The 24,692-nt window shown below is 41.7% G+C and overlaps 1 protein-coding gene across 3 annotated transcripts in view; it reads left to right on the forward strand.

Annotated features, from left to right (window-relative positions):
• Positions 1–4,586: 4,586 nt before the first annotated feature.
• Positions 4,587–24,692, forward strand: part of LOC110488197 (CMP-N-acetylneuraminate-beta-galactosamide-alpha-2,3-sialyltransferase 1) — a 32,489-nt gene continuing 12,383 nt past the window's right edge. Inside the window, exons 1-2 of one of the 3 annotated variants that reach the window (XM_036971193.1) lie at positions 4,587–5,055; positions 22,575–23,390. In XM_036971193.1, coding sequence (XP_036827088.1) covers positions 23,100–23,390 — 291 coding nt within the window. In that variant the 5' untranslated portion in view covers positions 4,587–5,055; positions 22,575–23,099. Of the gene's footprint in view, positions 5,056–19,896; positions 20,058–22,574; positions 23,391–24,692 lie in introns of those variants that run through there. The other 2 variants (XM_036971192.1, XM_036971194.1) reach the window with 2 other exon arrangements.

Raw genomic sequence — 24,692 nt, forward strand, 5'->3', positions numbered from 1 at the left:
ACCTTTCACAGAGTTTTCAAAACCCAAGGCCTCAGGCATTTCAGCCAATCTCATGGGTAAGAAACTTAAACTGTCAATGTATCTCTGTATCTCTGGTTGAAGGCAAGGTGATAGGAATCATAGGATCTAGAATTGTGAGCTACAAACGTGAAGTGTCTGCTTTTCAAAGGCCCTTTACAGATTGGGCAGCGTACGATACCACATACGTGAGGTTGGGTGTTGTCTATTTTAAGGTTGTAATTGCAATGTCATTTTGGACATTTCTTGTTAATGTCACAACTGCTTACAGATTTACATGCCTTGGGGTGCCATGTTTCAATTTTGTGTTTTTCGTAGCAGTAGGCAGAACGACATGTATGATGACAATCCTCACGTTGTTAGTTGTAAGGGTTGCATCGGACATTTTTCATCCTGACACACTGAACAGTTATAAGGACATGAGTGCCCCCCTGTCGGAGTTAGCCTGAATGACATGATGGACACACATATTGTGCACCTAAAAAATCTCCGATGTTGGTAATAGCATAAAAATGGTTGTATTGCACATAAAAGTACAGAATCTGAGGATGAGGTTTTGGGTTGTTCTGGAATTTCAAGAGAGCTGAATTGGCTGTACTATGGTACATAACCACAATCTTACAGATAAATCCATGATAATCAAGCATTTCAAAAAGCATTTCTCTACGGCTGGCCATGCTTTCCTCCTGGCCACCCCAACCCCGGCCAACAGCCTCGCCTGGTTCACCAATGACTGCCTCGCCTGGTTCACCGACTACTTCGCAGACAGAGTCCAGTGTGTCAAAACGGAGGGCCTGTTGTCCGGACGTCTGGCAGTCTCTATGGGGGTACCACAGGGTTCAATTCTCGGGCCGACTCTTTTCTCTGTATATATCAATGATGTCGCTCTTGCTGCGGGTGACTCCCTGATACACCTCTACGCAGACGACACCATTCTGTATACATGTGGCCCTTCTTTGGACATTGTGTTAACTAACCTCCAAACAAGCTTCCATGCCATACAACACTCCTTCCGTGGCCTCCAACTGCACTTAAACGCTAGGAAAACCAAATGCATGCTTTTCAACCGATTGCTGCCTGCACCTGCCCGCCGGACTAGCATCACTACCCTGGACGGTTCTGACTTAGAATATATGGACAACTACAAATACCTAGGTGTCTGGCTAGACTGTAAACTCTCCTTCCAGACTCCGATTAAACATCTCCAATCCAAAATCAAATATAGAATAGGCTACCTATTTTGCAACAAAGCCTCCCTCACTGACGCCGCCAAACTTATCCTAGTAAAACTGACTATCCTACCGATCCTCGACTTTGGAGGTGTAGTCTATCACAGTGTCATCCGTTTTGTTACCAAAGCCCCTTATACCACCCACCACTGTGACCTGTATGCTCTAGTCGGCTGGCCCTCGCTACATATTCGTCGCCAGACCCACTGGCTCCAGGTCATCTATAAGTCTCTGCTAGGTAAAGCTCCACCTTACCTCAGCTCACTGGTCACGATAACAACACCCGCCTGTAGCACACACTCCAGCAGGTATATCTCAACGGTCACCCCCAAAGCCAACACCTCCTTTGGCCGCCTTTCCTTCCAGTTCTCTGCTGGCAGTGACTGGAACGAATTGCAAAAATCGCTGAAGCTGGAGACTTATATTTCCCTCACTAACTTTAAACATCAGCTATCTGAGCAGCTAACCAATCGCTGCAGCTGTACATAGTCCATCTGTAAATAGCCCATCCAACCTACCTACCTCATCCCCATATTGTTTTTATTTACTTTTCTGCTCTTTTGCACACCAGTATCTCTACTTGCACATCATCATCTGCTCATTTGTCACTCCAGTGTTAATCTGCTAAATTGTAATTACTTCACTACTATGGCCTATTTATTGCCTTACCTCTTTACGCCATTTTCACACACTGTATATAGACTTTCTTTTTTTCTATTGTGTTATTGACTGTACGCTTGTTTATTCCATGTGTAACTCTGTGTTGTTGTTTGTGTCGCACTGCTTTGCTTTATCTTGGCCAGGTCGCAGCTGTAAATGAGAACTTGTTCTCCACTAGCTTACCTGGTTAAATAAAGGTGAAATTAATAAAAAATCTTGATGTTCTGCAAATTGTCAAATTTGACTATTTCAGAGAAAGCCACAGCCTTCTGTATACCTAGACCAACGGCATTTTGGAGCTCACTATCTTTAGAGAAAATATCTATAACCGTTAGCATGTATCGATTTCCATCACTTTTATCTGCAATGGCCTGCATGTCACATAGATCTGCCTGAAACTGGGACATGGGATGAGTAGTAACAACAATATTTTGTGGAAATTGTTTTTGCACAGGTTTATGCAGAGTATAAGCATCCTGCTCTGCTAGCCATTCATTCACTTGAGCATCGCCTAACCTGCCACCTGTTTCTTCGGCCCCATCAAACACATCCTCATGCTGTGTACATGTAGGGGGTGTCGGGGGGGGGTTGCCTGGGGGGGAGTAGAAAGGAGGGCTGTGAGGCATAGAGTCCTTAGGTTCTGGTACCCATGACGTATCGGAGTCCTGATATGGTATATGGATATCCATGGTATATGCTGAAATGAAGAACCCTAGGCGTTATGGTCACCCCCTTTTATTGTTGAATCATTCCTTTGGTATCGGGGCGTGGTTAACGTAACAGCCACGTACTTCATTTTATTTCAGGGGATGACCCTTCTGAGGAAGAACCTTCTGGGGGTTCCTTTGAATCATAATCTTTAGGATTCAGATGTATAATGCAGATTTTCTCGTTGCTGATATAGAACTTCACGCACCCACATGGAAGTCCATTCTTTCTTTGTATTTTCACCCAATTAAATATTCTTCCTGAGGAGTCAGGGGCACCTTCCCAACGGGTCTCGTAGCCAGTGAACAAGCTATACCCCTTTGTGATAACTCTTAGCTCGGGACACACCACCTTGCGAAACACATGCCAGTCTTCAAGCCTGCAGTCCACTCCTAAAGTCTGGTCTGTATATTCTTCTCCTTCAGCTACGGTATAGAGTTTCACTCTACAGGCCGGGTAATCAAACAGATAACCCCATAGTTGTCCATTAGACATCAACACTTGATCTTTCAGCACAGTTGCGGGCGGTATTTGGGTTCTATACATATTTTTTATTTATTTATTCTTTAGTGTTCTGGGGTTTATCTCGAGGTTTCTTGTCGCTAGTAGTGTTCACAGCTCTTACTTATACTCCGGCTGACCTACCCTGGACATTACTGTTTCATATACAACAGCCAGACCATAAGTTCACTCACTACAAGTGGCCATACTCTTTCAAATGTTCAAACCCATTCCACAGTTCAACGAGGTCACTACACATCAATCATTACAACAGAGTTAATGCAAACACATGCTTTACCCTAAACAGATGTATCAAATGTTCAAACACATTCCACAGTTCAACAAGGTCACTACACATCAATCACCTTGACAGCTTTAGTGTAAACACTGTCAGATATCGCCAAAGGGAGATGTGGGTGTGGAGTCAGGCCAGGAGAAAGCAAGTTTCCGAAAAGGGCATTTAATAAACAAGGTCCAAAGAACAGGACTACAACAGTAGCCTCAAACCACCTGTACAACAGAACCTAAAACGCGACCCAGAACTGAACGACAGCAAACGAAACAATCCCGCGCAAATTACCCAAATAGAACACAGGTGACACACAAGACAGACATAACCAAATGAAAAGTAAAAAGAATCGGTGGCAGCTAGTAGACCGGCAGCAAATGCCCCCACGATTGACACAAATCAGGGGTGGGCATCTTTGATTGGGCTGGGGCCAAAAAATAACGGAAATCATCATGAGGGGCTGCAGTGGCTCTTGGGTCTGTGTACCCACATTCATACCACTCTACAAAAGGGGGAGGCCTGCTGGCCACCAGTTTCCCATCCCTGATACAAATCATCATGATATCATTCTGCCAGGTAGGCCTAATTTGTAGTTTTTGGGAAAACATTTAGAAATGCTCATTTAAACAGCGCATTATGAACGAATTGCGCATCGCAAAGATTCAAACAAGACTTCGGACCAAACTTGTTCAATACCTGGTTTGCATTAATTGTTGCCATAATAAACATTTATTGGTAGAAATCATACATTGAAACTTCTTTACTACACTACCGGTATAGCGGTTTGGACAGAGGAATGTATAATGGAGGTTGCCTACATAGGATGGGTTGGATACATTGACATAAGCAAATGAAATGAGTAGGCCTAGGCTACCACTTAGATCATTGAAAACAAATCTGTAATACTAGTTATCCCACTGGGCAAAATCTTTCACCGTCATTTCAATGTTAAAAAAAGATGACGTCGAATCAACGTGGAAAACTGATTTGATTTGCAAAGTCATCAAAGTAAGGGTAGACCTACAAGGTACACATACTTTTTTTTCTTGGGCATTGGGTAGCCTATTCTCACTTCTTATCCCACTGATGCCTAGAAAAGTAGTGGAGTGGAGTTATCAATTATGTAGTATAATACAGAAATCATGAACAAAGTAGCCTTCCTACACAATTGCAAAGCACGTGAAATATTGCCAGCCTAGTTTGAACGGAATATTGCAGCAAGCGCAAGCAGCTCTAAACAGTCACATGGATCAGCTCACAGAATGTCAACATCGGTAACCAGTAAAGCCATGTGGATTGGCGAGGCACAACAGCGCAACGCAAACCCCTTTTAATCCTGGAACGCCTGATCGCCGCCAGTAGACAAAAAGCGGTCCAATAACCGCTCTATGCGTTGGGAACATATCACTGAATAATAACGGACTCGCCGTTTCCAGCCCTCCACTTGCAGCAAAACGACATTTTTGTAGCATAAGGGAATGAACGTTTCGACGTTAACGGCTCGGTCTTGTAAAATAGCCTACTGTATTTGATTTATGACAGGATGGTTTCCCTTAGCAGCACCCTGCTTGGATAACGTTACCGCTGTGCTGTTCTGATTCTCCGGATAATGGGTCTCCCATTCCTAACAGAGCTTTCTTGGATTTGAAAGTAAGTATCCACCCACTGATGCGTTTTGCATGATCAAATATGCATTTTCTTGGTTCTTTGATTTGAATTAATTAGTCACATTATCCGTACAAATAATATATGTTTTTATATATAGCTTAGGCTACTCAATGTACAGTAAGGGTAGAGGGCAACTCTCCCATTCATTGTAAAATATTTACAACCAACTTCAATTTTGAAACTTTTTTTTAAACATCTGATAGAATAGGTCTATTGAAAAAAAACGATCAAGTACTGTCACCTTTTAAACTGTACCCAGGTTAGATATAGCCTAACCATACAGCCATAAATTGAAGAGTACTGATTAGGTGAAACCTATACGTGAGGAGTATAACTATCTAGTTAGTGGTATCAGCAGTGCAAAATGGATGAACCTTTCTACTGCCTCATTGCTAGCTTTTCAAGAACCTTGTGTTCTTTGGCTATGGGCAAAACATGTGTATACAAATAGAAATTAGAATGATACAAAAATGGTTTTCAGACATAAATATTTACTGGTATAAAGGTCAGCTGTAACGCTGCATGGTTTAATATCTCTGTAAAACCTCTGACAATATGACCCCCATTAACTCTTAACTGCTCAATGGCACAGTAATGATTAGTAAGCACTGTATTATCTCTAATGTAGCAGGTTATAATGCTGTTCTCTCTGCATGCTGTCCACACAATAGTACATTATGTGGACATCCAAAATGGCACACTATGCCATATATACACTGCTCAAAAGAATAAAGGGAACACTTAAACAACACAATGTAACTCCAAGTCAATCACACTTCTGTGAAATCAAACTGTCCACTTAGGAAGCAACACTGATTGACAATACATTTCACATCCTGTTGTGCAAATGGAATAGACAACAGGTGGAAATTATAGGCAATTAGCAAGACACCCCCAATAAAGGAGTGGTTCTGCAGGTGATAACTACAGACCACTATGCTTCCTGGCTGATGTTTTGGTCACTTTTGAATGCTGACGGTGCTTTCACTCTAGTGGTAGCATTAAACAGAGTCTACAACCCACACAAGTGGCTCAGGTAGTGCAGCTCATCCAGGATGGCACATCAATGTGAGCTGTGGCAAGAAGGTTTGCTGTGTGTCAGCGTAGTGTCCAGAGCATGGAGGCGCTACCAGGAGACAGGACAGTACATCAGGAGACGTGGAGGAGGCCGTAGGAGGGCAACAACCCAGCAGCAGGACCGCTACCTCCGCCTTTGTGCAAGGAGGAGCAGGAGGAGCACTGCCAGAGCCCTGCAAAATGACCTCCAGCAGGCCACAAATGTGCATGTGTCTGCTCAAACGGTCAGAAACAGACTCCATGAGGGTGGTATAAGGGCCCGATGTCCACAAATTTGATTTCCATTGATCATTTTTGTGTGATTTTGTTGTCAGCACATTCAACTATGTAAAGAAAAGTATTTAATAAGAATATTTCATTCATTCAGATCTAGGATGTGTTATTTTAGTGTTCCCTTTATTTTTTTGAGCAGTGTATATTTAAAGGTTTCTCTTTATTTTTACTGAAAATAGTGAAAACATCAAAACGATAAAATAGCACATATGGAATCAAAGTTTTAAACTGTCACGCCCTGACCTTAGAGATCCTTTTTATGTCTCTATTTTGGTTTGTTCAGGGCGTGAGTTGGGGTGGGCAGTCTATGTTTTGTGTTCTATGTTTTCTATTTATGTGTGTTTGGCCAGGTGTGGTTCTCAATCAGAGGCAGCTGTCTATCATTGTCTCTGATTGAGAACCATACTTAGGTAGCCTTTTCCCACCTGTGTTTTGTGGGTAGTTGTTTTCCGTATCAGTGTTTGCACATTATGTGTTTGCACCTTTCGTTTAAGTTATTATCTTGTTATTTTTGTATTTAGCGTTCAGTTCAATAAATAATATGAACACTTACCACGCTGCACCTTGGTCCACACCTTCTTCATACGACGACCGTTACATAAACAAATCAAAATGTTCAAAATGTTCTATTTGAGATTCTTCAAAGTAGCCACCCTTTGCCTTGATGACAGCTTTGCACAGTCGTGGCATTCTCTCAACCAGCTTCATGAGGTAGACACCTGGAATGCATTTCAATTAACATTTGTGTCTTGCGAAAAGTTAATTTGTGGAATTCCTTTCCTTCTTAATGTGTTTGAGCCAATCAGTTGTTTTGTGACAAGGGAGGGGTGGTATACAGATGAAAGCCCTATTTGGTAAAAGACCAAGTCCATATTATGGCAAGAAGAGCTCAAATGAGCAAAGAGAAAAGACAGTTCATCATTACTTTAAGACGTGAAGGTCAGTCAATGTAGAACATTTCAAGAACTTTGAAAGTTTCTTCAATTGTTCAAAGTAGCCAACCTTTGCCTTGATTACAGCTTTGTATGTGGAGTTCCCACATATGCTGAGCACTTGTTGGCTGCTTTTCCTTCACTCTGCGGTCCAACTCATCCCAAACCATCTCAATTGGGTTGAAGTCAGTTGATTGTGGAGGCCAGGTCATCTGATGCAGCACTCCATCACTCTCCTTCTTAGTCAAATAGCCCTTACACAGCCTGGAGGTGTGTTTTGGGACATTTTGGGACAAATTATAGTCCCATTAAGCACAAATCAGATGGGATGGCATATCAATCCAGAATGCTGTGATAGCCATGCTGGTTAAGTGTGCCTTTAATTGTTCTCAACTTGCCTACCTGGTTAAATAAAGGTTAAATAAAAAAAATATAAAAAATCCTTCTAAATTAATCACTGACTGTGTCACCAACAAAGCACCCCCACACCTCCTCCTCCATGCTTCATGGTGGGAACCACACATGTGGAGATCATCCATTCACCTACTCTGTGTCTCACAAAGACACTGCAGCTGGAACCAAAAATCAGACTCATCAGACCAAAGGTCAGATTTCCACAGGTCTAATGTCCATTTCTCGTGTTTCGTGGCCCAAGCAAATCTCTTATTATTATTGGTGTCCTTTAGTAGTGGTTTCTTTGCAGCAATTCGACCATGAAGGCCTGATTCACCCAGTCTTCTCTGAACAGTTGATGTTGAGACGTGTCTGTTGAACTCTGTGAAGCATTTATTTGGGTGCAGTTATTTGCCAATTTCTGAGACTGGTAACTCTAATGAACTTATCCTCTGCAGCAGAGTTAACTCTGGGTCTTCCTTTCCTGTGGCGGTCCTCATGATAGCCAGTTTCATCATAGCGCTTGAGGGTTTTTGCGACTACACTTGAATAAACTTTCAGTTTTTGAAATTTTCCACATTGACTGACCTTCATGTCTTAAAGTAATGATGGACTGTTGTTTCTCTTTGCTTATTTGAGCTGTTCTTGCCATAATATGGACTTGTTCTTTTACCAAATAGGACTATCTTCTGTATACCCCCCTACCTTGTCACAACACAACTGTTTCGCATTAAGATCAAAATAAATTCCGCGAATGTACAAGGCACACTTGTTAATTGAAATGCACCTCATGAAGATATATAAAATATGTCTGGATTTGTTTAGCACTTTTCTGGTTACTACATGATGGATGTGTTATTTCATAGTTTTGATGTCTTCACTATTATTCTACAATGTAGAAAATAGTACAAATAAAGAAAAACCCTTGAATGAGTAGGTGTGTCCAAACTTCTGACTGGTTCTGTATATATGGAATGTATATATGATGCCATTTCGATTCCCCCTATATGCTGCCATTATAAACCTCTATGTCTTACTGTAATTAAAACCCAGGGTGGTTATTATATGTTTTATAAATTAGCTTTAAATTGCATGTGAGTTATTGTGTTTCCCATTCCCTACAGAGTAAAAACTAAGGTCCTTTATGTACACTAATGATAGGGTTTTAGTTAGAAAGGTTATCTTTTAATTCAATCCCCTCAACCAGCATTAGAAGTAATAAGCAATAGAACGTTGTTGCCAGCTCACAATATACTGTATATTGCTCTCCGTCTGTGATGATTGGCTGCGGCGTGACCTTGGGGAATCAGTGTGTGCTCAGAGATGGAAGTGGAGGCCAGGTGTCATTTCATGTTGAGGAGTAGTACAGCTAGGCTGTACACTGTAATTACAGTAGGCCCTATATAACTGGTGGTACAAAATAATTTTGAATTTTGCTGATGTTGGAGAAACTTAGTACAATAACCCTCAGTAACTCTCAACCACTCATGTGGCTCAGGTGATAGAGCTTGGGGCTTGCAACGCCAGGGTTGTGGGTTTGTTTCCCATTGCAGACGAGTATGAAACATTTATGCACTGGATAAGAGTGTCTGCTAAATGACTTAAATGGCAAATGTAACCAGAGAAAAACAGGCCATCTCAGTAGAGCCAACTTGTCTGATGATAGATCTACAGTAGTTGCCATACAGTTAGACACAAAGCTATAATTACACATTTAAGTACTGGTCTAAAATAATTTTACAAGATTCTATCATGTATTCCCTTGATAAAACAACTATGTTCCGAGGCTGCTTAGAAAGAATGACTACTCAGGAGTCTACTGTAGGATAAACCAGACACAGTACAGTAGTCATAAATCACACTGTAATCTAGTCAGTACAGTACTCATGGTAAGAAAAGTACTATAGTCATAAATCACACTGTAATCTAAATCTAATCAAATGTATTTATATAGCCCTTCTTACATCAGCTTATATCTCAAAGTGCTGTACAGAAACCCAGTATAAAACCCCAAACAGCAAGCAATGCAGGTGTAGAAGCACTAGAAACAATCTAGTCAGTACTCTAGTCATAAGAGCCAACTCTTGTGGTCCATGCAGCTCAGCATCCTACACTGTGGAGATGCCATTCTATTAAGCACAGAGCCTGTCAGAGCCTTTTCTGCACATCATTCTTTTATACTGTAATTGCACGGTCTGGTCTGGCCACCAACCCTGCTGCACAGGAGATGGGAAAAGAGAGAGCACCATCCTGTGAACAGTCAGACCTCAAAGCTGTGGTTCCTGGCTGCTGTTATCTGAAGTGGTTATAGACAGCTTGTGAGGTGGTATATTTCACTAGTAACCAGAGCCTGCATCCCAAATGGCACCCTATTTCCTATATAGGAATATATACTGAACAAAAATAAACACAACATGCAACAATTTCAACAATTTTACTGAGATACAGTTCATATAAGGAAATCAGTCAATTTAAATAAATTCATTAGGCCCTAATCTATGGATTTCACATGACTGGGCAGGGGTGCAGCAATGGGTGGGCCTGGGAGGGCATAGGACCACCCACTTGGGAGCTAGGCCCACCCATGGGGGAGCCAGGCCCAGACAATCAGAATGAGTTTTCCCCCACAAAAGTGCTTAATTACAGACAGAAATACTCCTCATGCTGTTTAATCAGCTTCTTGATATGTCACACCTGTCAATTGGATGTTCACTAACAGGGATGTAAGTAAATCTGTGCACAAAATTTGCGAGAAATAAGCTTTTTGCGTGTATGGAACATTTCAAGGATATTTTATTTCAGCTCATGAAACATGCGACCAACATTGAACATGTTGCGTTTATATTTTTGTTCAGTATATATTCCATGAAGTCGCCTAGGCAGAGAGCTCCTTTCCATTTTGTAAATATTTTAAAAAGAAAATTGTATCTTTTACCAACTGTTTTGAATAGCTAAATGTGTATGGATTACATTTATTTGTTTCCTGCCTGTGAATTAATTGCAAATCAGCTCTCTCAAGATACTGTAACTAGCTAACGATGCTAGCTAGCTAGTGTATTTTTGATTTGAATACACCAGCCTATTTTTGTTGTTTCTACGGTCTCCTGGCACAATGAGGAGGACTACTATGCATGGCGAGCTGACAGTGGCGATCATCATCATTCTGAGTGAGTGGAGAGCTCAAAAACCAATTTAATCTCTTTCTTCAAGACCAGAGAGAGTCAAGGCAACAGAGAAGTTGCAGTCAGGCAGCAGGGACGGTGTGAGGTGCCGGTAAGACGCCAGGAATAGAGAGTGAACTGTGCTGCCTGCCTCTGGAGGACATGCTCATGTCCCCCTGTTGACCACTTCCTCCCTTTGCTCAAGCCATGTCACTCCATCTTTTGTGGGCTTGAATCTAAATCGTAGCCCAGACCTAACTGTGTCATCCATTTTATTGGATTCTTGTTTGTTTTGTCTATTTCTGTAATGAAAAGCACAATAGAAGTTGAATAAATTGTTTTATTATTATAATATTTAAATTGTATATTTTTTATTTCACCTTTATTTAAAGGCCAGTTGAGAACAAGTTCCCATTTACAACTGCGACCTGGCCAAGATAAAGCAAAGCAGTGCGACACAAACAAGAACACAGTTACACATGGAATAAACAAACGTACAGTCAATAACACAATAGAAAAATCTATATACAGTGTGTGCAAATGAGGTAAGATTAGGGAGGTAAGGCAATAAATAGGCCGTAGTGGCGAAGTAATTACAATTTAGCAATTAAACACTGGAGTGATAGATGTGCAGAAGATGAATGTGCAAGTACAGATACTGCGGTGCAAAGGAGCAAAAAAATAAAAACAATATGGGGATGAGGTAGTTGGATGGGCTATTTACAGATGGGCTATGTACAGGTGCAATGATCTGTGAGCTGCTCTGACAGCTGGTGTTTAAAGTTAGTGAGGGAGATATGAGTCTCCAGCTTCAGTGATTTTTGCAATTCGTTCCAGTCATTGGCAGCCGAGAACTGGAAGGAAAGGAGGCATTGGCTTTGGGGGTGACCAGTGAGATATACCTGCTGGAGCGCGTGCTACGGGTGTGTGCTGCTATGGTGACCAGTGAGCTGAGATAAGGCTGGGCTTTACCAAGCAAAGACTTATAGATGACCTGGAGCCAGTGGGTTTGGTGACGAATATGAAGCGAGGGTCAGCCAACGAGAGCATACAGGTCGCAGTGGTGGGTAGTATATGGGGCTTTGTTGACAAAACGGATGGCACTGTGATAGACTGCATCAAATTTGCTGAGTAGAGTGTTGGAGGTTATCTTGTAAATTACATCGCCGAAGTCAAGGATCGGTAGGATAGTCAGTTTTATGAGGGTATGTTTGGCAGCATGAGTGAAGGATGCTTTGATTTAATTTTGGATTGGAGATGCCTAATGTGAGTCTGGAAGGAGAGTTTACGGGTTTGCGGGTAGCGATCGGTTGAAGAGCATGCATTTAGTTTTACTTGCATTTAAGAGCAGTTGGAGGCAAAGGAAGGAGAGTTGTATGGCATTGAAACTCGTCTGGAGGTTAGTTAACACAGTGTCCAAAGAAGGGCCAGAAGTATACAGAATGGTGTCGTCTGCGTAGAGGTGGATCAGAGAATCACCAGGAGCAAGAGCGACATCATTGATGTATACAGAGAAAAGAGTCGTCCCAAGAATTTAACCCTGTGGCACCCCCATAAAGACTGCCAGAAGTCTGGACAACAGGCCCTCTGATTTGACACACTGAACTCTGTCTGAGAAGTAGTTGTTGAACCAGGTGAGGCAGTCATTTGAGAAACCAAGGCTGTTGAGTCTGCCGATAAGAATGTGGTGATTGACAGAGTCGAAAGCCTTGGCCAGGTCGATGAATACAGCTGCACAGTATTGTCTTTTATCGATGGCGGTTATGCTATCATTTATGACCTTGAGCGTGGCTGAGGTGCACCCATGACAAGCTCGGGAATCAGATTGCATAGCGGAGAAGGTACAATGGGATTCGAAATGGTCTGTGATCTCTTTGTTAAATTGGCTTTCAAAGAGTTAGAAAGGTAGGGTAGGATAGATATAGGTCTGTAACATTTTGGGTCTAGAGTGTCTCCCCTTTGGGGATCTCAGACAATACGATAGAGAGGTTGAACAGGCTAGTAATAGGGGTTGCAACAATTGCGGTGGATCATTTTAGAAAGAGAGGGTCCAGATTGTCTATCCCAGCTGATTTGTAGGGGCCCAGATTTTGCAGCTCTTTCAGAACATCAGCTATCTGGATTTGGGTGAAGGAGAAATGGGGAGGCTTGGGCGAGTTGCTATGGGGGGTGCAGGGCTATTGACCGGGGTAGGGGTAGCCAGGTGGAAAGCTTATTGAAAAAATGCTTATTGAAATTCTCAATTATTGGGGATTTATCGTGGTGACAGTGTTTCCTAGCCTCAGTGCAGTGGGCAGCTGGGAGGAGGTGCTCTTATTCTCCATGGACTTTACAGTGTCCCAGAACCTTTTGGAGTTTGTGCTACAAGATTCAAATTTCTGTTTGAAAAAGCTAGCCTATGCTTTCCGAACTGCCTGTGTATATTGGTTCCTAACTTCCCTAAAAAGGTGCATATCGTGGGGGCTATTCGATGCTAATGCAGTTCGCCACAATATGTTTTTGTGCTGGTCAAGGGCAGTCATTTCTGGAGTGAACCAAGGGCTATATCTCTATTCCTGTTTCACATTTTTTTGAAAGGGGCATGCTTATTTAAGATGGTGAGGAAAGCACTTTTAAAGAATAACCAAGCATCGTCTACTGACGGAATGAGGTCAATATCCTTCCAGGGTACCCGGGCCAGGTCGTATAGAAAGGCCTGCTCGCTGAAGTTTTTTTGGGAGCTTTTGACAGGGATGAGTGTGGTTGTTTGACCGCAGACCCATTATAGATGCAAAGTGATCTCTGAGATCCTGGTTGAAGGCAGCAGAAGTCTATTTAGAGGGCAGGTTGGTCAGGATGGTATTTATGATGGTGCCCGGGTTTACGGATTTTGGGTTGTACCTGGTAGGTTCATTGATCAATTGTGTGAGATTGAGGGCATCTAGCTTAGATTGTAGGAGGGCCGGGGTGTTAAGCATGTCCCAGTTTAGGTCACCTAACAGTACAAGCTCTGAAGATAGATGGGGGGCAATCAATTCACATATGGTGTCCAGGGCACAGCTGGGGGCTGAATGTGGTCTATAACAAGCAGCAACAGGGGGAGACTTGTTTCTGGAAAGGTGGATTTTTAAAAGTAGAAGCTGAATTGTTTGGGCACAGACCTGGATAGTTTGACAGAACTCTGCAGGCTATCTCTGCAGTAGATTGCAACTCCGCCCCCTTTGGCAGTTCTATCTTGTCGGAAAATGTTACAATTAGGAATGGAAGTTTCAGGACTTTTGGTGGTCTTCCTAAGCCAGGATTCAGACATGGCTAGGATATCCGGGTTGGCAGAGTGTGCTAAAGCAGTGAATAAAACAAACTTAGGGATGAGGCATCTAATGTTAACATTCATGAAACCAAGGCTTTTACGGTTACAGAAGTCAACAAATGAGAGCGCCTGGGGAATGGGAGTGGAGCTAGGTGCTGCAGGGCCTGGATTAACCTCTACATCACCAGAGGAACAGAGAATGAGTAGAATAAGGGTACGTCTAAAGGCAATAAGAACTGGTCGTCTAGTGCGTTCGGAAGAGAGAGTAAAAGGAGCAGGTTTCTGGGTGAGGAAGAAGAGATTCAAGGCATGATGTACAGACAAGGGTATTGTAGGATGTGAATACAGTGGAGGTAAACCTAGGCATTGAGAGACGTTACGTCTTCAGAGACACCATTTAAACCAGATGAGGTAATATACAGTTGAAGTCGGAAGTTTACATAATTCCTAAATTTACAAAATTCACCCAACTTATTGTGGGAAGCTTGTGGAAGGCTACCCAAAACTTTTGACCCAAGTTAAACAATTATAAGACAATGCTACCAAATACTAATTGAGTGTATGTAAACTTCTGACCTACTGGGAATGTGATGAAAGAAATAAAATATGAAAGAAATCATTCTCTCTACTATTATTCTGACATTTCACATTCTTAAAATAAAGTGGTGATCCTCTAACTGACCTATTTACTTGGATTAAATGTCAGGAATTGTGAAAAACTGAGTTTATATGTATTTGGCTAAGGTGTATGTAAACTATATATATATATATATATATATATATATATATATACATATATATATATATATAGGCCCATAGGGCTCTGGTGAAAAGCAGTTCACAATGTGTAGGATCTTAATTTCATCACCCAGTTACAGGAGAACTTTCCTTCAATGCAGAAAATTAAAAAGTGTATTGTATTTGAACTTTAAAAAGGTTTCTGAAGTTTATAATTTCCACTTTGAAATTTCAGACGTAAATTTTTGTTTATGAAAAATGTATCAACCACTACAAAACGGTCTATTCATTGTAATCCACGTAATAATTAACATTTCCTGTTTCTGCAGGATTATTTTCCTGCTGTAGCAAATTGGCTCAAATTAAGAACCGACATCTCTAGGGAAAAGGATGCCATTTGGGACGTAACCAGAGTCTCCGCCCAGACAGCATAACCAGAGTTGTCTCCGTTTTAACCAGTCAGAGCAGTCACAGACACTACTTTCCCTCCATAGAGTTTCTCTCAAGAAGAATTCTCTCCGGGCTTTTTAATTTTTTTATTTACAGTCTTGGCTCTGTGCCAAACTTATCTTTAAAGCACAGCATCCTACGTGACAAACTCCACATACATCCTACGTGACAAACTCCACATACCAGTCCACCGCTTTCTACTGCTGGCTGAGGTCATGAAAACAACAACATTTGAACGTGTCATTGTCATCTATCGCAGACGTCATGGTATGACACAGCAATTGTATTTTGTCTCCTTTTGGAATTTATTTAGCAAGCGGTTATAATTTGCAGTTATGTTGAGAGAATCGCCAAATGTCTGTTTTCCTTGGCACTAGTTTTACCAGTTTAATCAAAGTGAACCACGTCTCTCAATTAAGACTTAATATTACATAACACCCAGCTGTCTAAGGAGAGAACGTGTTTAAAAGGCTTTCTACAGCTGCTCTGTTTCAGGAGGGATTGATGCATTATGTAGAACCGTAGATACCACCAGATGTTGTATCCTTTTGTACATCAAATTTTATAGATAGTTGCGAGAAATTAGATATAAAGGATGTTTTTTTCCTCTCGTTTTGGTGGACTGATTTTCTGTCCTTGACTTGTATGGCGCTGTTATGTGTCCCAAATGGCACCCTATTCCCTTTATGATGCACTACTTTTGAAAAGAGCCCTAAGGGCCCTGGTCAAAAGTAGTAGACTGGGGTGCCGTTTGGGACGCAGTAGGGCGGAATCATTCTTTAGTCATTACTCCCATGTGTGTCGTCAGTCATGTGAATAGGCCACAGCTTACATAAAGCTTCTTCCTAAACCTTTTATTCCTATATAAGGTCATGTTGACAAGGTCACGCAGACCCGGACCTGTTAGATAAATCTGTTAGATAAAATGAAATACATTTATACTTCCTATTGTAGACTGACTCCGTTTAATAGAACACATGTTAAATGGCAAACCAACTACTGTTCTCCCTCTCCCACAGCCTATCCACACGGACTCTATGCCCATCCACAGGTCTCCACCTACTCAGACACAACCTACGCTTCTGATTATTGATTAGATGCATTATTCCATTACACTGCTGTCCATTGATAATTGATTACCATTACCATTAATGTTTTATCTATTTATCCTGCTACTGGTCACTATTTCTCCTGTTTACATGTACACTGAGCGTACCAAATATTAGCAACAACTTCCTAATATTGAGTTGCACCCCTTTTGCCCTCAGAACAGCCTCAGCTCCTCGGGGCAGGAACTCTACAAGGTGTCGAAACTGTTCCACAGGGATGCTGGCCAATGTTGACTCCAATGCTTCCCATGGTTGTGTCAAGTTGGCTGGATGTCGTTTGGGTAGTGGACCATTCTTGATACAAACTGTTGAGTTTGAAAAATTCAGCAGCGTTGCAGTTCTTGACACACTAAAACCGGTACGCCTGTCACCTACTACCATACTCCGTTCAAAGGCACTTAAATATTTCGTCTTTCCCATTCACCCTCTGAATGGCACATATACACAATACATGTCTCAAGGCTTAAAAATCCTTCTTTAACGGTTCTCCTCCCCTTCATCTACACTGATTGAAGTGGATTTAACAAGTGACATCAATAAGGGACCATAGCTTTCACCTGGATTCATCTGGTCAGTCTAAGTCATGGAAAGAGCAGGTGTTCCTAATGTTTTGTACACTCAGTGTATATCCTACTACCAGTCATGTTGTATGTATAAAACCCCTTGAACCACTCCAGTAACCCTGCACATTAAATAAGGTACTGGTACTAACCTGTATGTACGTGTATTTTCGTGTTTCTTTAACTCTCATCTTGTGTGTCATTTTATTTTTATTATCTATATTATTATTATTATTATCACTGCCTTGTAAGGAAAGAGCTCTCAAGGTAATAATTTATCTGTATTGTTTTACACCTGTTGTATCCTGTCCAAGTGGCGAATAAACTTTGAAACTTGAAACTATGTCCTAGTGCTCCCAACTGTGTCCGTCTTCCACCTCTCTGTCCTGTTTTCTGTTGGTAGGTTTGTTAGAAAAAGGCTAATTGTCATGCCTCAGAGGTGTGGTGTTAATTAGGAGTTCTCTCTCAGATCTCAGCTCTTCATAATGGTCACAACATTCATTTTGTTTTGTGAGACTAGTTCAACTCAAATGGCTGGTACGTGTTATGTGTTGGTGACACCCATCAGAATAATGTATGTATTATATCAGAGTCTCTAAGCAACAAGAATGGCATCCATCTGATCTGAATATTGGGTGTGATATATGCTGCAGGTTACAAGCATAACCTGTCTGTTTGTGTTTGGAAGGTCTGCCATTGTTTGGTTTTGTCTTGAATAAAAGAGAGCGAATGTTGAAGGATATGGTATAATGACAATGTGGAGTCGTCGTCTTTGTTCTCTATGACAATGAATGTTTGTCTTTTCACCCCAAAAACTCAGTAGGGAGCTTTGTGTCTGGGTCTGAATCCATAGGCCTCTAAAGGTCTTGGTCAAGTAGTGCACTAAAGGAATAGTGTACCATTTTAGGACAGAAACCTAATAATTTCTCATCTCTTTTGCCTTTGTTCATTCGTCTTACTGTATAAATCATACCTGACTAACTGAAGCTTTAGGTTTGAAAAAGTAGAAATAGTCAAGTAGTTTAGTTTAACTGTTGTGTAGTTTTAGTTTTACACTAGAACCAGATTATGATTGATAATATGTATTTGGCAGAGCCACCTTTCTAAATATCTAATGACTATTGGGGGGTGAAGGATTTCAGAAGTCAGACTAAGGAAGCTGAAGGTGGAATCCCTATGGGTGCAATAGGGGAAATGGCACCCTATTACCTATATAGAGCACTACTTTGATTAGAGCCCTAACAAAAGTAGTGCACTATATAGAAAATCAAGTTTGTAAAGGAAGCAACCTAGGAGAGCAGTGGGTTCACTACTGGGAGAAGAAAATGCTGCTAAGCACAACATGTTACTGTATTGCCTTGCCATAGAGGGGAGGTTGCTGTTTTCATGACTTGCCTTAGAACATTCCCAAGATGTATTTTGCAACATTACAAACCAATTAGATGGACACCAAATGCTGTAACAACAGTCTTTGGTATGACTCGGCCAAGGATCGAACTCCCAATCCCAGAGCAGATACTCTAACAATAAGGCCACTGAGTTGGTAGATGATATGTCACATCCAATATAATACGGGGGGAAATGTTTTAGGGAGGTAGGAATGTATAGATCCATGTAAAGTATACATAATGTTAGCAACAGCATAACATACACTAAAAAAAAAACTAAAAAAAACAATTGGTCTTCAAAATAAATAAGGACACTGTATTAAGTCATGCTAAAACAAAACACAAAGGTAAATTTAAAAAAATGTAACTATCGAATACAGGCAATTTACTGCAGAGTAGAGGGAAATTGCAGGCTCTTCATAATTGAAGAAAAGCTTCCACATTTGGTAGAATTTCCTATATAGTACATTGTTATTATCAGTTACTCATCGTGTACAGTCATGGTTTCACGTCCTGATTAAGACACATCCTTTGAGTTTATATCAGGGGACAAACTATGACTTCATACTAACGTCATGGAATACTATCGTGCTAAACTCCCACAAACATTACAGTACATACCTACGGTTTTGCAACCCTCGGGTAGAATTCAATCAGAATGTTCTGTCACTCAGAACCCTTTCTTGCTCAAGGTGTTACCTAAACACCTGTTATTAAGCAAGGAATGTTGCTGTACTTGTTCCTTCTTCGTTGTATGGTAGCCTATCCATTGTGAACAGCCAACCAAAAACAAATAAAGCAAAACCTCACGCCATTCTCCCATGTGATATGCTTTTGTGTGTATATGTACTGACGTGCATGTGTAACTGATAAAAGCACACACACCACATGTTACTTTTTTTAACGTATGTAAAATCGCAAAGTATGTTGTCTAGTGTCGTTTTCGTTATGTATCGGACCCCAGTAAGACTAACTGTCCCCAATGGGAATCTTAACAAAATCATAGCAAAACCATTATTCGACATGATATTTGTATTGACAGCTATGTGGCTGTAATTACGATACCAATCATTATGAAAGCGTTACACCAGTTTTTCCAACCCCGGGCCTCGAGTACCCCTAACAGTACACCGTTCGTGGTAGCCATTGACAAACACACCTCATTCAACTCATTGAGGGCTTGATGATTAGTTGATTAGTTGACAAGTTGAACCAGTTGTGTTTGAACCAGTTGTCCAGGGTTACAATACAAAAATATACTGTTGGGTGTATTTGAGGACCAAGAAACACTGTATTGCGCAATGCTCTTGGGTAATTCCCAAACACCGGCCATTGCAAAGTGTTCCCAATTATTATTTGTACAAATGTTTTATTTTTTTTTACATGTGTTCAAATTTTGCCCAATAGGTCATGGCGTTAGAGTCAGAGTCGTCACATGAATGTCACTATAAACACGTCATAGGGGTGGCGGCCCGAGTTGATGTCATTCTTAAACTCTAATTCTGCTCTCGCACATCGATTACTCGCTCATTATGCAGTTCCTCTAAACACCTGCTGTGCTGTTGGACTCAAGCTGCATATTTCAACGGGCGTTTAAAAAACCACTTGAACCAGGTCAGTAAATGTGTATATCTGTCAGAGCTGTATTAGCCCTGGTGTGACCTGAGAGTGAGACAGCCAGAAACACTTTTTTTTCTTAAAATCGTTTTTGACAGGTTTGTATTTGTATGGAGCACAATACCACTGAGGAGTTTACAACGTCTACATTTTAGTCATTTAGCAGACGAGAGCGATTTACAGTTAGCGTAACACATTAGAAAGTCTCTCACCCTATCACAATATTGTACAATTTAGTTGCTGTATGTGCGGATGCTGGGGCATGCTGAGGAAGGGGATTTGTGCGGGCGGGTCACTCCAGGAGTGCGTTGTCTGTGTTCATCCAAACAAAAATACAGCTAGATTATTTCATGAGAAATCAGTGTCCTAGACTGTTAACGCTAGTCAACAAACTACGTGCGAGTTTCGGTTGCCTTACAGGTTCGTTACAATAGTTCGGCGGGACAACCACTTATCTCAGTATGTATGTATGTGTGTGTGTGTGTCAGAGCTTGGGGGGGGTAAAAAGTCAAGCGTAGTTCACAACAACATTTACGAAAGGAGCGCTCATGTGGCACATGGTGGTTCTACCTTCCACCAGCCAAGTTTTGCCAACACCGAGCATACTCCCCCTTTCTGGGAAAGAACCTCATGACACTTCAAATTAACTTCTAATTTTGAGTTGCGAACAAATGTAAATTCAACATGAATTGCTCTAACCCGTGACATTATGTTGACCTGTGGTTTAATTCTGGTTAAAGTAAAAAATAAACGGTGTACATTGACGGTTAACGTCAGTCTGATGAGAATAACGTATATTTTTAACCAGTAGGATAACTGTTTACTACCGCTCTCTAAAATGAGAAGTGTTCTCTAGTCCGCTCCCAAAAATAAATCGGAAACATCCATGTTATCTTGTGCCCCTGGCTGAAAAACAACAAAATAATGAAGCCTGGTTTGCATAATATAAGGAATTTTAAATCATTTATACTTTTGGCACTTAATTTTAAGTATCAAAAGTAAATGTTAATATACTTAAGTAAATGTAAAACCAAATACTTTAACTCAAGTAGTATTTTACTGGGGGATTTTCACTTTTACTTGAGTCATTTTCTATTAAGGTATCTTTACTTTTATTCAAGTATGACCTTTTTTATTTTTCTAGCTAGAATGTCCTTTACAGTACAGATGTGCTGTCAAACAAGTAATACAAATCAAAATGTGATTCAAGAACTCAACTCTGCAGAAGTTTGAGAGATGAACTTGCTCACAGGAAGCAGGAAAGGAATAAGCAATCTCTCGGAACACAACTTATCTGTTGCACCATCTTGTAAAGTTGATGACTTGTATAAACCTGAGATTAGAAAATAACCTGTAACTCCTTAGCCGTCATACTTTTCCTCCCTCTCTCTCCTGCTCGCTCGCTCTCCCTTATTTCTTTATTTTCTTCACTTGCAACCCCCCCTCCCCCCCTCCCTTCCTTCCCCTGTTGTACCATACAGCCTGTTCAGTCTGTCATCTACAGTACTTGGCCTTATGTCTCCAAGGGCTCCCTGAGTTTAATACACCACCTCTTACATTAGTGTGCATTAACCCCACCACACATACACACACACACTTGCATACACACACCACACACTTTCTCTCTCACTCAAACACACACACACCTGTCAAATTGCCTTCCCAAAATGACAACCTACCACATGTTCCAAATACACATCTAATGGAAGTTCAAATGCGAAGTCACACATTTTAGATGTTGAATTATACCTATATGTCTTACAAAGACTTATGACTCCGAGTAGCAGTAGCACGATAGGCCCACCGTTTAAACCATACAGGTGATGTGGATATGTGCCACGGCCGACAGTTCAGATGTGATTATGAGAGGGTGATGTTTTTCTCAGATTAACCCGTCCACAGAACGATTACGATCCCTCCCACACAGCCTCAGACATTCCTCCATTCCATTATCTTCTTCATCTCTCCCAGACACCCTTCACAACCCCTGCTCCTCTGTCTCCCTGCAGGGCAGACCCAGGGTTTCCTGGTAGATTCCTAGTTTTAAAAATAAAATAATATTACAAATAAAATATTTAAACACCCCCCAGCCTCTGGTCTGTGTCCCTTTGTATTGGAGATCTGCACTAAATTGGCATGACACAGATTTGTAATGATCAAAAATGGGAAGTTAGTATGTTTTTCTGCTAACCCCTTATTTGATCAACTCTGCCTAAATTTTGCCGAGAGATTTCTGTGTGGAATGTGGCTATAGACTTGCCTTGGCTGAATGTGAACAATCCTGTGACATGTTAACAGTAAACCCAGCCTGCTGCATAGTGGAGCTCTGTCCTTTTATGTGGAAGTAGATCCCAGGAGGTCTTCCTGCTTCTGTTTTTTAGTACAAAGCTAGAGTTGGTTCTGGGAATACTTAAAGTTGAATGCTGTTGAAGGGCCTTTTTTTGTTTTAGCACATATGATCGTTAATTTACCCAGCAGTGTGTATTCGTTTTAAATGTCTCGTTTGCCTTCTAGGTGGATGATTGACTGTACAGGCAGTGAATGCTAGACGCACCTGTCACTGATCTCACGCTGTCAACAGCAGAAGAGCAGATAGATTTAGTTAAGTTGACAGGACCATCCTGGATTGTGTACCACAGTGGAATTACCATACTATTGGTCAGCAGACAAATAATGGACATGTACAAGGATTCCTCATCTATGGATTTCAATGGAGTGATTTTTTTTGTCTGACCAAAACATTTTCTATAGAAGGCCAAGGCTTTCCCTACAAAATATAAGAAGCTAGTATTCTGGTCACATTTTTACTGAGATGTTGTTTTCCAACGGCTTGAAGTGGAGCCTGTAATTGTGATGAAGACACGGCCTGTTTCTGTTCATCAGAGGAACCCAGTGTTCATCCTGTTATAGCCAAGAAATCTCCAGGGGAGGAATTATTCTCAGACATCCCTTGGAAATCTGAATTTTCAATAAGGGGCTTCTTTGTTTTTCCCTTACCTCCGCTTCCCTGAAAATTTCATTTTTGTCTACCACTACACCATGTATCTATCGATGCAGAAGAACTTCAGGGCATTTACTGTGTTAGCCTTTATTGTAACTTTCACCATGTTCCTCTTCGGTTTCACGTTGAGAGATCCCTCTCTGTACTTCTTCAAATATGCCATACGCAAGTCGGACATCTTCTTCTCTAATGGCCAGTGTGGCTGTCAACAGTGTATGACAGAGCTGGAGGACGACCCCTGGTTCACTGAGCGGTTCAACCTGTCAGTCCACCCTCTGCTGTCTAGGAGGAACAGCCTGCTGACTAACGACACATACCGCTGGTGGCAGGTGAGATGTTACTACTGCAAGGGTTAGGATTGAGCATGTGCTAGGGTTAGGGTTGAACTGGGTTGTGGACTTGAAGCTAGGGTTAGGGTTGAACTGGGTTGTGGACATGAATCAAGGGTTAGGTTTAGGGTTAAGGCAAGGGTTAGTTGAACCGGGATGAGGACATAAAGCAAGGGTTAGAGTTTGGGTTAGTCTACCCTCTGACCTGTAGGGACAGTCTGCTGACTGACATGTACATGTGATGGCAGATGAGATGTTCTGAGACTTACAGGTGAGTAATCAGAGGTGAGTTTGGTTCAGTCACATCAGGCAACCCATCCTAATGATAATCAGGACAAGGAAGAAAACAATGTGTCCATGACTACGTTATTAATGATATGCACGTACCAATGCAATTAACTTTGTTTTCTTAACAATGCCATCTGCTAGTCGGCTATGCTTTATTATGAGGTGGCTAAAATTGCACCAGAAAGAACTGAATGAATACCATTCAACACTGCTAGAAATGTCTAGATTCAATAAACAGAGGGAAAAAAACTTCCACTCCCTTTTGCTCAGTCTTTCAGAGACATTCTATTTTTGAACCTAATCTGTCACCATATTGATAGTTATAGGTTAGTTGAAATTAGAGAGTCAGATGAAGCAGTAGATACCGTTTGTATGTGTCTGCGTCCTGTAGCCAAGCAGTTAAGAGTGTTGGGCCAGGGGCTTTCCGGGTAGCGCAGTGGTCTAGGGCACTGCATCACAGTGCTAGCTGTGCCACCAGAGACTCTGGGTTCGTGCCCAGGCTCTGTCGCAGCCGGCCGCGACCGGGAGGTCCGTGGGGCGACGCACAATTGGCCTAGCGACGTCCGGGTTAGGGAGGGTTTGGCCGGTAGGGATATCCTTGTCTCATCGCGCACTAGCGACTCCTGTGGCCGGGAGCAGTGCACACCAACCAGGTCGCCAGGTGCACAGTGGTTCCTCCGACACATTGGTGTGGCTGGCTTCCGGGATGGATGCGCGCTGTGTTAAGAAGCAGTGCGGCTTGGTTGGGTTGTGTTTCGGAGGACGCATGGCTTTCGACCTTCGTCTCTACTGAGCCCGTACGGGAGTTGTAGCGATGAGACAAGATAGTAACTACTAACAATTTCTCCCCACGAAATTGGGGAGAAAAAGGGGTAAAATTCAACAACAACAAAAATTGTTGGGCCAAATCCCAACTAGGTGAAAAATCTGATGTGCTATTGAGCAAGGCACTTGTAAGTTGCTCTGGATAAGAGCATCGGCTACTACAGAGGTAGTTTTGGCTCAATGACTGGA

The sequence above is a fragment of the Oncorhynchus mykiss genome, chromosome 32 (assembly GCF_013265735.2).
Source record: "Oncorhynchus mykiss isolate Arlee chromosome 32, USDA_OmykA_1.1, whole genome shotgun sequence".
In the NCBI taxonomy this organism is placed as follows: Eukaryota; Metazoa; Chordata; class Actinopteri; order Salmoniformes; family Salmonidae; genus Oncorhynchus; species Oncorhynchus mykiss.